General features: G+C 50.6%; 1 protein-coding gene across 6 annotated transcripts; it reads right to left on the bottom strand.

Annotated features, from left to right (window-relative positions):
* Positions 1 to 432: 432 nt before the first annotated feature.
* CLN3 (CLN3 lysosomal/endosomal transmembrane protein, battenin) lies at positions 433 to 16,740 on the bottom strand. 6 transcript variants are annotated; one of them, XM_031658343.1, is made up of 16 exons: positions 15,924 to 16,740; positions 15,614 to 15,738; positions 15,382 to 15,460; positions 12,622 to 12,718; positions 11,874 to 11,945; positions 10,914 to 10,993; positions 10,708 to 10,793; positions 9,824 to 9,896; positions 9,593 to 9,736; positions 7,463 to 7,575; positions 6,037 to 6,083; positions 5,888 to 5,956; positions 5,738 to 5,793; positions 5,516 to 5,609; positions 892 to 1,032; positions 433 to 790 (listed from the first exon to the last, which is right to left on the bottom strand). In XM_031658343.1, exons 2-16 carry the CDS (start codon positions 15,660 to 15,662, stop codon positions 671 to 673), a joined length of 1,320 nt encoding a protein of 439 aa, XP_031514203.1. In that variant the 5' UTR covers positions 15,663 to 15,738; positions 15,924 to 16,740; the 3' UTR covers positions 433 to 670. The 6 variants fall into 6 exon arrangements, with proteins under 6 accessions (XP_031514203.1, XP_021787561.1, XP_017808769.1 ...); XM_021931869.2 differs by having other exon boundaries at positions 15,614 to 16,740; XM_017953280.3 differs by lacking the exon at positions 10,914 to 10,993.
* Between the last annotated feature and the right edge of the window lie 896 nt (positions 16,741 to 17,636).

Raw genomic sequence — 17,636 nt, 5'->3', positions numbered from 1 at the left:
TGGCAGAGGCCAGGCACAGTGGCTCAGACCTGTAATCCCAGCACTTTGGGGGGCCGAGGCAGATGGATCACCTGAGGTCATGAGTTTGAGACCAGCCTGGCCAACATGGCAAAACGCCATCTGTACTAAAAATATAAAAACTGGCCGGACGTGGTGGTGCACAGCTGTAATCCCAGCTACTCGGGAGGCTGAGGCAGGAGAATTGCTTGAACCGGGAAGTGGAGGTTGCAGTGAGCCAAGATCGCGCCATTGCACTCCAGCCTGGGTGACAGAGCGAGACTCTTGTCAAACAAAACAAAACAAAAAAAACAAACAAAAAGAGAGAAATCTGCTGACATACCTTCTTGATGCTGTCTATATATAGGAAAGTAGTCATGTATTACCTTCATAATAAAAGTATTTTCTTTTCAGAGACAAAAACAGCACAAGAAGTCCATGGATAAAATCGGCATTTATTCAGAGGGCATGATGCCAGGAAGAAGCTCCCTGAGCGGGAGACAATGGCTAGCCCCCCCTGCAAGGGGACCAAGGTCTCAGCCCTTCCCTACTCCCAGCCCTGCTGGAAAGGCCAGGAGCACAGTTCGTGGAGGGGCTCTAGGGTGGGCCTGGGTATGTGACCTGCCCCTCTGCCCACAGGTGAGTGTGACCTGCGTCCCAAGGATCCCGAGTATCAGGAGAGCTGGCAGAGGAAGTCGTGCAGAGGCAAAGCCAGGAGCCCCGACAGGGAGATCCCCAGCGTGTCAGAGATGCAGGTGGCCGCCATTGCAAACTCCCGGTGCTCATCACTGGTCTGGGAGGGCAGAGAGCAGGGGTGAGGCTTCAGTCCCAGACATCCCTGCCCTGGGTGTCCCTGGACAGGCCACCCACAGCCCTTGCCCGGCTGGTGCTGACCTCCAGGGCGATATTATGGAAGGTGTTCACGTAGGCTGCGCCTCCCAGGAGCCCCTCATACAGAATGATCAGGAAGACGAAGTAGATGCTTGGCAGAAAGCCGAACCACACGTCCGCCAGCAGGAATGCCAGGTTGAGGCACTGTGAGCAGAGGGAGAGGCTGAGCTTGGGCCCAGGGTGGGGCAGGGAGGGAGAGGGGACCTCTCCTCCAGGGGCCCTTGGTTCTAGGAGATACTGGTGAAGGAGAGGGCTGCCGGGCCTAGATAAAATCTCAACACCAGCCCAGGGTGGTGGCTCACACCTGTAATCCCCAGCACTTTGGAAGGCTGAGGCAGGCAGATCACCTGAGGTCAGGATTTCGAGACCAGCCTGGCCTGGTCTCTGCTAAACATGGTAAAACCTCATCTCAACTAAAAATACAAAAATTAGCTGGGTGTAGTGGTCCTGTAGTCCCAGCTACTTGGGAGGCTGAGGCAGGAGAATCGCTTGAACCTGGGAGGCAGAGGCTGCAGTGAGTCAAGATTGCACCACTGCACTCCAGCCTGGGCAACAGAGAGAGACTCCATCTCAAAAAAAAAAAAACCCAAAAATGCCAACCTCAGCCTGGTGCGGTGGCTCATGCAGGTAATACCAGCACATTGGGAGACCGAGGTGGGACGATCACTTGAGGCCAGGAGTTTGAGACCAGCCTGGGCAACATAACAAAACTCCGTCTCTATAAAAAATTTAAAAATTAGTTGAGCGTGGTGGCATGCACCTGTAGTCCCAGCTACTCGGGAGTCTGAGCAGAATTGCTTGAACCCAGGAGGTGGAGGCTGCAGTAAGCTATGACTGTGTCACTGTACTCCAGCCTGGGTGACAGAGCAAGATCCTGTCTCAAAAAACAAACAAACAAACAAACAAAAAACCCGGAGGCTTCCTAAAGGAAGTGGGACCATTGAAACCAGGATTTCTCAATTGCAGCACTCTTGGCATTTGGTGCTGGTCGTTCTGTGTGGTGAGGGCTGTTCTGTGTACAGCAGTGCATTTAGCAGCATCCCTGGCCTCTGCCCGCTAGATGCCCATAGCATCCCTTAGTTGTAACAACCAAAGAATGCCTGCAGACGTTGCCCAACATCCCCTGGGCAGCAAAACTGCCCCTGTTTGAAAAACCACTGGTTCACTACGGTAAAACAAGGTGGGAGTAGGCGGGCATCCTATTCAGCTGGGCTTGAACTCCTGGCCTCAAGCAGTTGCTGCCCCTCTGCCTCAGCCTCCCAAAGTGCTGGGATTATAGGCAGGAGCCACCGCACTTGGCCAGGAAGCCTCCTTGATCCCCACCCCAGGGTGTAGGTCCCACCTCTGTATCCCAGTCTCTCAGGGAGGTGCCATTCTCCTAGCCCTGACCATGCCACGTTGCCTCTTGTGCAGTCTGTAGGCCACCTCCTGGCGGTTCATACTTTTCGTACACGTAAACATCGCCTGGGGATCTAGGTACAAATGCCCCAAGCAGGGCTTACCCTAGAGGTCCTAATTCATTAAATCTGAGGTGGACTTAAAGCTGAGCATTAAAAAGGACACACCCCTAGCCAGGTGTGGTGGCTCATGCCTGTAATCCCAGCACTTTGGGAGGCCAAGGTGGGTGGATCACCTGAGGTCAGGAGTTCAAGACCAGCCTAGCCAACATGGCGAAATCCCATCTCTACTAAAAAATACAAAAATTAGCCAGGTGTGGTGGCACGTGCCTGTAATCCCAGCTACTCAGGAGGCTGAGGCAGGAGAATCGCTTGAATCCCAGAGGCGGAGGTTGCAGTGAGCTGAGATCACGCCATTGCACTCCAGCCTGAGCAACAAGAGCGAAACTCTGTCTCTAAAAAACAAAACAAAACAAAACAAAAAATTATCCGGGCGTGGTGGCGTGCACCTGTAATCCCAGCTACTCGCAAGGCTGAGCCTTGAGAATTGCTTGAATGTGGGAGGCAGAGGTTGCAGTGAGCCAAGATTGCACCACTGCATTCTAGCCTGGGCAATGGAGCGAGACTTTATCTCAAAAAAAAAAAAAAAAAAAATTATAGCTAAAAACATGTAGCTTAAAACCATAAGCTACATATTTCAGTGGTATCTAGAAGCACCCCAAGTTATAAATCTGGGGTTTTGTGGGTACAAACCCTGGGCTTGCAGCACTGCTCAGATAAATAAGGCAGAAGGTTGGAGGATATTTACATGCTTTTGTCATAATATTAAAGTGTAATTTTTGAGACAGAGTCTCGCTCTGTCGCCCAGGCTGGAGTGCAGTGGCGCGATCTCGGCTCACTGCAAGCTCCGCCTCCCGGGTTCACGCCATTCTCCTGCCTCAGCCTCCCGAGTAGCTGGGACTACAGGCGCCCACAACCGCGCCCGGCTAATTTTTTGTATTTTTAGTAGAGACGGGGTTTCACCGTGGTCTCGATCTCCTGACCTTGTGATCCGCCCGCCTCGGCCTCCCAAAGTGCTGGGATTACAGGCGTGAGCCACCGCGCCCGGCCTAAAGTGTAATTTTTTTTTTCTTTTTTTTTTTTTTTTGAGATAGGGTCTCACCCAGGCTGGGATACAGTAGCATGATTATGGCTCACTGCAGCCTGGAACTCCTGGGCTGAAGCGATCCTCCCGCCTCAGCCTCCCAAGTAGCTGGGATTACAGGTGAATGTCACCACACCTGTTTTTTGTAGAGATGGGGTCTCATGACGTTACCCAGGCTGCTCTCTCAAACTCCTGGGCTCAAGCAATTCTCCCGCCTGTTTTTTTTTTTTGTTTTGTTTTGTTTTGTTTTTTTAGAGATGGGGGTCTCATTATGTTGCCCAGTCTGGTCTCAAGCTCCTGGCTTCAAGTCAGCCCCCCACCCTAGCCTCCAAAAGCATTGGGATTATAGGTGTGAGTCACAACACCTGGCCTAAAGTATAATCTCTATTTCTGTATTTTGCTATCACAGAATTGAATTCCTAAGGTTTTTTTTTTTTTGGAGATGGAGTCTTGCTCTGTGTGGCCCAGGCTGGAGTGCAGTGGTGCGATCTCAGCTCACTGCAACCTGCATCTCCCAGATTCAAGCAATTCTCCTGCCTCAGCCTAGTGAGTAGCTGGGATGACAGACAGATGCCACCATGCCCGACTAATTTTTGTATTTTTAGTAGAGACGGGGTTTCACTGTGTTGGCCAGACTGGTCTCGAACTCCTGACCTCAGGTGATTCGCCTACCTCCGGCTCCCAAAGTGCTGGGATTACAGGTGTGAACCACCACTGGCGGAGTTCCTAAATTTCAAGGGCAGAGGACTTTCCTGTCACAGTTGACAGTTTATTGTAACAGTGACCTCCAGGGACTGTGGATTTGTAACCTTGAAACAATGAATACTGGTTATATGAAACTCCTTTTATTAGACTGTTGTAAGGAAGGGTGTTTGTGCCCTTAAAGCTGTAAACTACTGTTTACCAAGGGCAGTGGAATTTGCTCACCACCCTTAAGATAAATAACCCATTGACTACAAAGTCACCAATTCTATGATAATTAACTATCTAGAATAAAGGAACTGCACATTTTCTTATAGTTAGAAACATCATTTGAAAGCCTGTCTCTTTGCATGAGGTAAGTGACCTATGATCATGCCACTGTACTCCAGCCTGGGCGACAGAGGAAGGTCCTGACTTTTTCTTTCTTTCTTTTTTCGTTTTTCGGGAGACAGGGTCTCGTTCTGTTGCCTAGGCTGGAGTGCAGAGGCATGACCTTGGTTCACCGCAGCCTTGACCTCATAGGCTCAAGTGATCCTCCCACCTCAGCTTCCTAGACTACAGGTGTGCACCACCACACCTGGCTAACTTTTGTAGAGATGTGATTTTGCCATGTTGCCCAGGCTGGACTTGAACTACCAGGCTCAAATGATCCACCTGCCTCAGCCTCCCAAAGTGCTGGGATTACAGGTATGAGCCACCTGGCCCAGCCCAATCACCACACGGCTTAACACACACACACACACACACACACACACACACACACACAATACAAAACCTTGTTCTTCCATTCTTTCTTTCATCTCTATTTCTTACAATTACTCTGAAAAATAGGTATTGGCCACATCCAATTTATACATGAGGAAATTGCGGCTCAGAGTGGTTCTGAGACCTGCCCTAAGTCACTCAGTGGCTGAGTACTTGGCTCCTGAGGCTATACATTTTACATGGAGCCCTGCTGGACTTGGGTTCCCTGTGCTAAGAAATGATAGTGTACAATTTCCACTTCCCTGTAATCCCAGCACTTTGGGAGGCTGAGGCCAGCACATCACCTGAGGTCAGGAGTTCAAGACCAGCAAATATGGCAAAACCCCACCTCTACTAAAAATACAAAAATTAGCCAGGTATGGAGGTAGGTGCCTGTAATCCCAGCTACTCGGGAGACTGAGGCAGGAGAATCACTTGAATCCGGGAGGCAGAGGTTGCAGTAAGCCAAGATTGCACCACTGCACTCCAGCCTGGACGACAGAGTGAGACTCTGTCTCAAAAAACAAACAAACAAACAAACAAACAAAAAACTACACTTCCTACTGATAGTGGGAAGCAGGGGAGTTTGGGGAAGCTGGAAGCCAAGGTGGGAACGGAGTGAGGGGCAGGGGTTTGGTACCTGCAGCAGGGCCAGGGCCCAGGTGAAACGGATGTGACAGCAGCGGAGAGAAGAGCGGGAGGCAAAGACGCCTGCCTGGTACAACATCTGATACCTGAGGTTAGGGTGGGGAGTAGGAGAGGAGGCTCCTCCAGGGACCATCCCACTCCCCCGGGTCCCTACTGAGCAGGGCAGCCCCATCACCACGGCGCCCTCCCAGCCCACCGCCCTCGCTCCTCTTACCAGCGGTATTGCTGAGCGTGACTCAGGGAAGTGTTCCGGAAAAAGAGGAGTTCAAACTGCAGCAAAGACCAGACAGGGGAGATGGATGGGGCTGTGTGGGTCCCAGCCCCAGTCACCACCTCCACACCCCTCCCAGCACCCCTCACTCACAAGTCCCTGGTTGATGAAATATTCGGCAAAGTAAACCACGACCAAGGGGACAATGTACCACAGCAGACCCTGGAAAAGGCAGAAGATGTAAGTGGGGGGCCCGGAGGTGAGCAACCCCCATGGGGACACACCCCAGCCATCATCCGAACCTTGAACACTGTCCACCTTTCCCGAAGGGAGAGGCTGGAGCTGGAGCCTGCAGGGGAACAGAAAGAGAAGGGCAGATGAAGTTTTCACACTGAAGACTCGGCAAAGAGGCGCCGGTGTGACGGAATTAACCAGACCACGCAACAGTGGGAAGTGACTTACATGCCACTGGATTGGATGTAACAAATTTTAAGAATTGTTAAAATGTTAAAATTTGTTAAAATGGCTGGGCGCAGTGGCTCACGCTTGTAATCCCAGCAATTTGGGAGGCTGAGGTGGGCGGATCACCCACCTCAGGAGTTCAAGATCACCCTGGCCAACATGGAGAAACCCCATCTCTACTAAAAATACAAAAATTAGCCGTGTGTGGTGGCGGGTGACTGTAATCCCAGCTACTCAGGTGGCTGAGGCGGGAGAATCACTTGAACCTGGGAGGCAGAGGTTGCAGTGAGCTGAGATTGCGCCATCGCACTCCAGCCTGGGCAACAAGAGTGAAACTCCGCCTGTAATCCCAGCACTTTGGGAGGCCGAGGCGGGTGGATCACAAGGTCAGGAGATCAAGACCACGGTGAAACCCCGCCTCTACTAAAAATACAAAAAATTAGCCGGGCGCGGTGGCGGGCGTCTGTAGTCCCAGCTACTCCGGAGGCTGAGGCAGGAGAATGGCGTGAACCCGGGAGGCAGAGCTTGCAGTGAGCCGAGATCACGCCACTGCACTCCAGCCTGGGTGACAAAGCGAGACTCCGTCTCAAAAAAAAAAAAAAAAAAGAGTGAAACTCCGTCTCAAAAAAATAAAATAAGATAAAAAAAATAATAAAATGGTAAACTTCGAGTAATATACATACTTTTTACCATGATGGAAAAAAAAAAAGCTCACCAGGTGAGACCTCTTCATGTCTCTTTTTAAATTGTTTTTATTTTTTGAGACAGAGTCTCACTCAGTTGCCCAGGCAGGAGTGCAGTGGTGCGATCTTGACTCACTGCAACCTCCGCCTCCTGGTTCAAGCTTATCCCTTTGAACACTTCCAAAGGATCACTTGAGCTAGAACATCCCAGCTTATCCCCACCGCAGGACCTCAGCACTTGTGAATGGAATGCCTGGCACATGGTAAGTACTCAATTAATACCTCTCCATCCCTCCCTTTCTTTTCTTTCTTTCTTTTCTTTTTTATGACAGGGTCTTGCTCTGTTGCCCAAGCTGGACTCAAACTCCTGAGCTCAAGAGATCCTCCTGCCTCAGCCTCCCAAAGTGCTGGGATATTATAGGCGTGAGCCTCTGTGCTGGGCCTCAACAAGTATTTCTCAAATAGACAAAGGCTTTTCCCATAACCAGTACACTCACTCTCTTTCCCCTCATAACTGTGTCCATTGCAGAGAGGAAAAGGCCAAACCCAGAGAGAAAGTGACCTCTCTAAGGGTGTCTCCTACCTGGCTTCGACTCCGGGGCCTCGGTTCTTATGAGGGGCTGCCGGGCTGAGCTCTCCGCCTCTTCTTCCCCTCCAGGGTCCTGGGCCTCAGGAGATGTGAGCAACAAGAAATAGCTAGGAGTAGGATGAAGGCAGGGTCAGAGAACCCTACTGGCTGGGAAGGTCCCCAGGGACTGTCTAGGCCACTCTTTTCCCAGGGAACACCTCTACCTTTGAACACTTCCAAAGATGGGTAGCCCACTGCCTCTAAGGTGCCTACGGTGTGCTGGAGAGCCCCAATTGTAGACAAAGGCTTCCTTCTTTGGAGCTGAATTTATCTCCTTGTTGTTCCTATTCATGGGCCTTTGTTTTGTTGTGATTTTTTTTCAGAGACAGGGTCTTTCTCCATCACCCAGGCTGAAATGCAGTGGTGCAATCATAGCTCACTGCAGTCTCGACCTCCCAGGCTCAAGCAATCCTCCTGCCTCAGCCTCCCAAGTAGCTGGGACTACAGGCATTTGCCACTAAGCCCGCCTCATATTTTCCATTTTTTGTATAAATGGAATCTCGCTATGCTGCCCAGGCTGGTCTCAAATTTCTCACCTCTAGTGGTCCTCCAGGTTCAGTCTACTAAAGCACTGGGATTACAGCCATGAGCCACTATGCTCAGCAGGCCCTCATTTGCACTGCTGGCTCATATCAAGCGAGTCAGTTCTGTTTTCTGGCCATTATTATTCTAATGGTTGCTCTAGTTCCCATTAATTATACGTTCACTCTGTGCTAGGCCAGAACTTCTTCGATTTTAGTCACTTAGGTTCTGGCTTCATGTTATTTGCCATATCCACATTCCTCCTGTATATATATATATATATATTTACTTAATATTTTCCTTTAAATGGACTCACTTTTTCTACCTGGACTTGTCCTAAGCACTAATCTTGTGAAGGGTCAGGTGTGATTGGCTAGTTCAAAGTGTTTCCTTTTTTTTTGTTTTTTTTTTTGAGATGAGTCTTGTTCTGCTGCCCAGCCTGGAGTGCAGTGGCATGATCTCGGCTCACTGCAACCTCTGCCTCCTGGCGATTCTTCTGCCTCAGTCTCCTGAGTAGCTGGGACTACAGGCAAGCGCCACTAAGCCTGGCTAATTTTTGTATTTTTAGTAGAGACGAGTTTCACCCCGCCACCATGCCTGGCCAAAGTGCTTCCTAATATGCATGAAAATACAAGAACTATATCAGGCCAGGCACGGCGGCTCATGCCTGTATTCCCAGCATTATGGGAGGCCAATGCAGGTGGATCACTTGAGGTCAGGAGTTCAAGATCAGCCTGGCCAACACAGTGAAACCCGTGTCTACTAAAAATATAAAAAATTAGCCAGGCATGGTTGCATGGGCCTGTGGTCCCAGCTACGTGGGAGGTTGAGGCAGGAGAATCACTAGAGCCCGGGAGACCGAAGTTGCAGTGAGCTGAGATCACACCAGCCACTACACTCCAGCCTGAGTGACAGAACGAGACTTTGTCTCAAAAAAAAAAAAGAACTAATCAAAGTCCACCCTCATCCTATTTCTAATCACCTTGGGAACCACTCTGTGCTGAATGCATTACCCTCATCACCTCCCAGGAAAGCAAGAATGACTGCCATTTGAGATATGGGGAAACTGAGGGTTCAGAGGGGTGGAGTAACTTGTTCAACACCACACAGCTAAAAAGTAGCAGCTCCAGGACTCACACGTGGGGCTATCAGAGTCCAGATTCCACCTCCCTTCAGAGCAAGGTAGGGACTTGAAGGTTGCAATCATAATCAAGTTTTCTTTCTTTTTTTTTTCCTGAGACAGTCTTACTGTCGCCCGGGCTGGAGTGCAATGGTGAGATCTCAGCTCACTGCCACCACTGCCTCCAGGGTTCAAGCGATCTTCCTGCCTCAGCCTCCTGAGTAGTTGGGACTACAGGCACCCGCCAACACACCTGGCTAATTTTTGTATTTTTAGTAGAGACAGGGTTTCACCATGTTGGCCAGGCTGGTTTCCTGACCTTAGGCGATCCGCCCTCCTTGGCCTCCCAAAGTGCTGGGATTACAGGCGTGAGCCACCACGCCTGGCCATGGCCAAGTTTTCTCTCCTTGGACCCCTCTCCCTCCCAGTTCAGGGCAGCTCACCTGGCCAGCAGCAGGGCAGGGATACCCAGCATGGAGAGCAGGGTCTGCTGGGGGGAGAGGCCGGCCTGGGTGAGGCCCAGGTAGGACAGGGCCCCCAGCAGCCCAGCTCCCCCAGTCCCTGAGGACCACCAGGAGATCACAGCCCTGGGAAGGAGAACACAGGAACATTCAGGAGGACCAAGGCCGACCATATGACAGCCTCTTCCCACATTCCCTGCTCCACCTGCTTACCTGGGGTAGAAGGCAGTGAGGGAGAGGAAGGTGACCTCCCCGAGGCCTGATGAGATGCTAGCCAAGACCACACCTGGGGGAAGGACAAGCAACGGGGTGGTAACACCTCGCCTTGCCACATCGCCCAGGCCCCTAAGGTGTCTGGCCATGGCCTCCTCCATATCACCTCATAGAGGCTCCAACAGATCTCACGTACAGGCCAGGTTCCAGGTCTGAAGCAGAGTCCCCCTCCCCTGTGTGTCCCTTCATGAAGAGTGGCACCTCCATCCACCCAGTTATCAGACCAGGAGCAGACATGCACCCTTGATGGCTCTGCCCCTCCATCAGTCTTTTTCTTTTTCTTTTCTTTTCCTTTTGGAGATGGAGTCTTGCCCTGTCACCCAGGCTGGAGTACAGTGGCGTGATCTCGGCTCCCTGCAACCTCTGCCTCCCAGGTTCAAGAGATTCTCCTGCCTCAGCCTCCTGAGTAGCTGGGATTACAGGCTCGTGCCACCACACCCAGCTAATTTTTGTATTTTTGGTAGAGACACGGTTTCTCCATGTTGGCCAGGCTGGTTTCGAACTCCTGACCTCAGGTGATCCGCCCGCCTCGGCTTTCCAAAATGCTGGGATTATAGGCATGAGTCAATGTGCCTGACCCATCACAGAGTCTTGACTTTGTTCACCTCAATTTCCGTCTAATTCATCCATTTTCTCCCATCTCCTCCACTGCCTACCCCTTCAAATTGTCCCAGTATCCCACCTCCTACTGCTGATAGCCCTAGCAGGCTTCTGACGGTGACAGAATGAATCTCTTTCCTCTGGGAGGCTGGGGAGACTCTTCCCACAAATGCTCTGATGCGGTTCCTCAGGGACCCCCATCTGACACAGAACCGCACACTCACCACACAGGCTGGTCCCCACAGAATGAGAAAAGGCAACCAGGACGAAGCTTCCAGCAGCACAAATCCCACTGACAAGAACCCGGGGGCTGAGGGGGCCAGAACGGAAGAGAGAGGGAAGGTCAGTCTCTACTCTCAGCATCTCAGCCCTCCCAGCCTCCCCATTCTCAGCTCCTGCCTGCCCTGCCTCCTGCTACTCCCACCCAGACCTGTAGGGCAGCAGGTGAAGGCCAAGAGGAGCCAACAATTTGATGACGAGCGTGGGGAGGATGTCTGCCAGGAGCACGGCCTGGGACAGGAGAAAGGAGTGAGACCCCAGAGATTCCAGGGGACAACCCTCCCAACCACGTGGCCAAGGAGAGGTAGGAGCTGGCCTGCTACAAACACAGGCTCTGGGGTCAGGCACACCTGGGTTCAAGTCTCAGCCCTGCCACTCCTTAGCTGTGTGTCAAGAGTTTATATTCTATCAGCTTCAGTTTCCTCATCTGGAAAATGGGGATATCATAGTGCCTAGCTCACAGGACTGCTGTGTGGATTAAACAAGCTAATATATGCTACATACAGAAAGGGCTCAGAAACTTTATATATATATATATATATCTATATCTATATCTATATATCTTTTTTTTTTTTTTTTTTTGAGACTGAGTCTCACTCTGCCACCCAGGCTGGAGTGTAGTGACTCGATCTTAGCTCACTACAACCTCCACCTCCTGGGTTCAAGTGACTCTCCTGCCTCAGCCTCCCAAGTAGCTGGGAATACAGGCATGCACCACCACACCTGGCTAATTTTTGTATTTTTAGTACAGATGGGGTTTCGCCACGTTGGCCAGGCTGGTCTTGAACTCCTGGCCTCAAGTGATCTGCCCGCCTCAGCCTCAGAAATTATATTAAGGTCTCGATTATTACATATACCCTTTTTTTCCTCTTTTTCCTTAAGATGGGGTCTCACTATACTGCCCAGGCTGGTCTCAAACTCCTAGGCTCAAGTGATCCTCCCACCTTGGTCTCCCAAAGTGCCGGGATTACAGGTGTGAGCCAATGCGCCCAGCCCAGGTCTCAATGGTTTTAATCATGACAGTCCCAGTTGGGTAGTGAAGGGCTGGGAGTGGGGTCTATAGACCCAGGGGCCCTGGGTCAGGAGAGGACCAGGTGAGATTAGTACGCACAGCCGTAGAGACAGAGTTGCAGTCAAATCGTGATGAGCTGTTGTGGGGGATGGGCGCTGGGCCTGGGTCCACCTGATGGAAGAAAACAATGTCTTTCACCCTGGAAGCAGAGGGATAGACACACAGAGCCAGCTCCCAGCCCAGCTCTGCCTTCAATTGAAGGATGGCTTTGGGTCGGCAGTGACTGACCTCTCAGGACCTCAGTGTCTCTGCATGCACAATGAAGAGGGGGTTTCCATATGAGTCTCACCCTACTAGACCACAGGCCACAGATGGCCCCGTAAATGGACTTTGTTTAGATAACACATTCAAGAGTTTTCTTTTTTTTTGAGATGGAGTCTCACTCTGTTGCCCAAGTTAGAGTGCAGTGGTATGATCTTGGCTCATTGCAACCTCTGCCTCCTGGCTTCAAGCAATTCTTCTGCCTCAGCCTCTTGAGTAGCTCAGACTACAGGTGTGTGCCACCACACCCAGCTAGTTTTTGTATTTTTAGTGGAGTTGGAGTTTCACCATGTTGGCCAGGTTGGTCTCGAACTCCTGACTTCAAGTGATCTGCCTGCCTCAGCCTCCCAAACTGCTGGGATTATGGGTGTGAGCCACTGTGCCCAGCCAGAGACTGGAAACTTTACCCCACGTTGTGCCATCCCTTGGCCACCCCATTCCATGAGGTTTTCAAGGGGGCCTCTGTCCCACGCCCTCATCTTCCCACAGGGACTAACCATGGTAGTGGTGGTAGAGAGTCACTTACATGGCTCTGGTTTCCTGATGTCCTCTCGTGGCTAAGGATGTCATGGGCAGCACTCAGCATCACCACATAAGAGAAGTTGTTGCAAAGGCCCAGCAGCCTGGAAGGAGCAGGACAGGTCTCAGCTCCCTCCTGATCCTGCAGCCATCTGTAGCCTTTGTGCCAAACCTCCCCTTACCTGTGCCCTTCAATCAGCTCCCTCTTTTTTTTTCCCTCTATCACCAGATCCCATCTTCATTCAGTGTTGGGGTCAGAAATACAGGCTTTGGTGCTTGGGCAAGACAGTGAGACCCCCATCTCTACAAAAAATTAAAAAATTAGCCAGGTGTGGTGGCTCAAACTGTAGTCCCAGCTACTTGGGCGGCTGAGGTGGAGGATTGCTTGAGTCCAGGAGTTAGAGGCTGCAGTGAACTGTGATCATGCCACTGCACTCCAGCCTGGGTGACAGAGCAAGACCCTGTTACAAAAATAAAAAATAAAAAGGAAGAGGCCGGGTACGGTGGCTCACACCTGTAATCCCAGCACTTTGAGGGGCCAAGGTAGGCGGATCACCTGTGGTCGGGAGTTTGAGACCAGCCTGACCAACATGGAGAAACCCCGTCTCTACTAAAAAATATGAAATTAGCCGGGAGAAGTGGCACATGCCTGTAATCCTAGCTACTCGGGAGGCTGCGGCAGGAGAACCACTTGAACCTGAAAGGCAGAGTTTGCGGTGAGCCAAGATTGCACCATTGCACTCCAGTCTGGGTTACAAGAGTGAGACTCCATCTCAAAAAAAAAAAAAAAAAAAAAAAGAAAAAAAAGAGGAAGAAATAGGGGCTTTGGGATCACAGAGTTGGATTCACTTCCAGCCTCCCAGGCCTCTCCCAGAAGCTCTCCATGACCACTCTCTCCTCTGAGCTCCCACTGTGACTCAGTTCCTGGGGCATTTCTCATCCTCTGATGCACTGCAGTACAGTAAAAAAAAAAAAAAAAAAAAAAAAAAAAATCCTGGGGAAGTCGGGCGCGGTGGCTCACACCTGTAATCCCAGCACTTTGGGAGGCTGAGGCCGGTAGATCACTTGAGGCCAGGAGTTCGAGATCATCCTAGCCAACATGACAAAATCCCGTCTCTACCGGAAATACAAAAATCAGTTGGGCGTGGTGGCTCACGCCTGTAATCCCAGCTACTTCAGAGGGTGAGGCACAAGAATCGCCTGAATTGGGAGGCGGAGGTTGTAGTAAGCCAAGATTCTGCTTTTTTGAGACTCTATCTCAAAAAAAAAATCCTGGGGCTCGAAACCAAAAGGACTGTGTTCAAGCCCCAAGTCCGCTGTTTAGTAGTCTCAGTCTACTCATGTGCAAAATAGGGATACAAATTTATCTCCTGACTATCCCCCCCACAGAATGCTATATGGATCAAAACAAGATAAGACCAAAGGCCTTTAGGATTCAGGAAGGGTTCTGTTTGTTTACTCTCATCTCCCAGAGTTGCACTCAGTGATGGGAGGGAATCTGGGTCCGGTGCCAGAGATTTCATTAGGGGCCTTTTCACAAGACTTTGAAGTAGAACTACAATACTACTCTTCCCATTTGACTGTAGAGGAACCAGGGTCAGAGAGGTTAAGTGACTCTTCCAAACAGTACATGGGAAGCCACTTCTAACCCAGTCCGGAAGTGGGTGGAGGATCCAAGTCCTCAATGTTTAGGTTAATGCTAGAAGTATTTCCGGAGGCTTGGTATTTGTATGATTTTAGAAGGTATATGGATGACCTTTTAAAAAGTTTCAGGGCGGGGCACGGTGGCTCACACCTGTAATCCCAGCACTGTGGGAGGTGGAGGCAAGCGGATTACCTAAGGTCAGGAGTTCCAGACCAGCCTGACCAGCATGGTGAAATCCCATCTCTACTAAAAATACAAAAAATTAGCTGTGTCTGGTGACGCGTGCCTGTAATCCCAGCTATTCAGGGGGCTGAGACAGGAGAATCGCTTGAACCTGGGAGGCGGAGGTTTTGGTAAGCCGAGATCGTGCCCCTGCTCTCTAGCCTGGGTGACAGAGTGAGACTCTGTCTCAAAAATAAAATTAAATGAAAAAAAGGTTCAGGCCCAGCATGGTGGCTCATGCTTGCAATCTCAGTACTTTGGAAGGTTGAGGTAGGAGGATCACTTGAGGCCACGAGTTTGAGACCAGCCCAGGTCCCATAGTGAGACCCCATCTCTATAAAAAAATTAAAAAATTAGCCAGGTGAGGTGGTGCACGCCTGTAGTCACAGCTACCTGGAGGCTGAGGTGGGAGGATCACTTGAGCCCAGGAGTTCTAGGCTGCAGTGAGCTGTGATTGCTTCACTGCATTCCAACCTGAGCAACAGAGCAAGACCCTGTCTCAGAAAGAAAAAGAATAAGATAAAATAAATTTAAAAAATAAAAGTTTTAGTAGTGATGCATTTATTTAAACGTTCATTAGGAAAATGCTGGTTTTCCATGTGGAGTCTTGATTTAAAGTTTTCTTTTAAAAGATATGTGCGTTAAAAAACTTTAAGGCTGAATTGGTTGAAGGAAAAAAGTAAATAATCCTACAGATGGTATGAGGATCTGGCTAAATCCCGAAGGTGATAAGGAGTGAAGTTTGGAAATTTTACATGCTGCCCCCGGGCAAACCAGTGGATTCAGTAAATATTTGTGGGTTCAGCTCCTTTGCGCAGCTTAACTCCTTCTTCCCCCTTTCCTCCTGTCACTTCCTTCTTCCCACGCCATTGTCACTTGCTGAACTCTCAGGCCACTCACCAGAAGCCCACCGCGTTCTTCCAGTGCGCGCCCTGATGGTCCAATAGAGGGGGCCGTGGCTCCGGGACGGTCTCCTCACCTGGGAGAGCGAGAAGAGGGCATGACCCCCACCCACTCTCTGGCGCACGACGGCCCCATGCGTGTCCTCCCGGGGCCGAGTCAGCTCTCACTCCCCTCAGGTAGGCTGCGAGCCAGAGGTGGTCGCTCCAAGAGGGTGGGCCGCATTACTCACCCTCGGAATCCGAAAGGCGGCGCCGCCGCGAGCCCGCACAGCCTCCCATCGCATCAAGTTCAGGTCCCCCAAGGGTCCAGGGTCATAGAGTGTCCAAAAGGGGCTCCCACGGGAGGGATGAGGGTCTGCGACAGGCGACAAGGATCAACGCCCGATTGCCGGTCCCAGCTCCGGCTTGTCTGGGGCACTCGCGCCCCGCGATCCATCAAGGAAGCTGGGGGCTCCATCTCGAGCGCCCTACGACCCACCACGCCCCACCCATCGCACTCTGCCCCCGCCCCGTCTACAGCAGGGACCCTGCGGCCTGTACCTTTAAGAGCAGCAGAACATTCTGCACTTTGCAGAGGCCGGCTGTCGGATCACGTGACAGCACCCGCGTGTTCCCCCATCACGTGCTCAGAGGTTTTTCCCTACTTCCGGGTCCTCTCTATCTTCGCTTTGGGCCTTCTCGGCTTCGGAGCGTGAGAAAGGGAGGGGCCGGAGAACCTTGGAACCGCAGGTTTTAAACTGGAGCGGGTGGGAGCAGCAAGCAGAGCTATGACCTTAGATCAGTGGCGCTCAAGACCGAGACGGTATCCTGCCAGGACCAGTTATGGCTGTGGGAGGCTTCAGTTCCTTTCCTTCAGCACTCACTTGCCAGAAACAAATATGGACCTGCCTACTCCTCCCTTTTTGGGTTTTTTTTGTTTTGTTTTGTTTGTTTTTTGTTTTTTTGAGGCAGGAGTGTTTCTGGTTTCGAACAAAGACGACTAGCTTCAGGTCATTCTTATCCCCATCTGTTGACTTTACAAATTGTTTTAGAGACCTAAATAAACATAATACCCATCTAAGGGGATTTCATGAATTATCTATTGGCAGTATCCAAGATGTTAAGAGATCCCTATTTCCAAATTATCCTAGAACCAAAAAATATCACAGCACTTCAACCCCTGGTGTTACAGATGAGAAAACCAAGGTACAAATATATATATAACTATATATATGTATAATATATATACATATAAAACAAAAATTAGCCGGGCGTGGTGGTGCATGCCTGTAGTCACAGGTACTTTGGAGGCTGAGGTGGGAGGATCACTTGTGCCTAGGAGGTGAAGCTACAGTGAGCTATGATCATGCCACTTGCACTCCAGCCTGGGCGACAGAGTGAGATCGTCTCTCAAAAAAAGATTCTCTCTCAAAAAAAGATCCTCTCTCAAAAAAAGAAAAAGTAAAAAAGAAAAGAAGAGACACATATATACGTGTGAAAAAAATTGGAAAATTGCTGACGATCATACAATGTTACACATGAAGATGACTTTAGAGACCTGTATAGTGATAAGAAATAGAGCACCAGAGGGCCACTGGGTTGGCTCCAGGCTGCTGCAGGATTCCTGCCTCCATCAAAGGTGGTGCTTAGACCAGACTTTTTTTTTTTTTTTTTTTTGACAGGGTTTTGCTCTGTTGCCCAGGCTGGAGTGCAGCAGCAGGATCTTGGTTTGCTGCAACATTGACCTCCCAGGCTCAGGCGATCCTCCCACCTCAGCCTCCTGAGTAGCTGGGACAGCAGGTGCGCACCACCATGCCCAGCTGATTTTTGTATTTTTTGTAGAGACGGGATTTTGCCACGTTGCCCAGGCTGGCCTCAAACTCCTGAGCTCAAGCAATCCATCCGCCTTGGCTTCCCAAAGTGCTGGGACTACAGGCGTGAGCCACCGCACCTGGCCAGACTAAATGTTTTTAAGGCCTAAGATTCCGATGCTGTGATTTCATCCAATTGCCCTAATTGGAATAGGAAAGTGGGACTGGAGAGGGGAGAAGGAGGGTATGGGGAAGAGAAGTAGAGCAAAGTCACTTTATGTAGTTCCAAATAAGGAATCATATTCTTACCTTCCTCTAGGTGGAAAGTGGCATCCTGCATTCTCTTCTTGTCCTCGGCCTCATCTCTGCTATGGGCTGTGCCAGCTCTATCCGCTCTTTCTCACCACCAGGCCTTCAGAATGCTGTTTGAAATGTGCCCTCTGGTCTAGGCGTGGTGGCTCAC

The sequence above is a fragment of the Papio anubis genome, chromosome 18 (assembly GCF_008728515.1).
Source record: "Papio anubis isolate 15944 chromosome 18, Panubis1.0, whole genome shotgun sequence".
In the NCBI taxonomy this organism is placed as follows: Eukaryota; Metazoa; Chordata; class Mammalia; order Primates; family Cercopithecidae; genus Papio; species Papio anubis.
The sequence above is the reverse complement of the archived record's forward strand: the minus strand, read 5'-3'. Positions and strand labels throughout refer to the sequence as shown.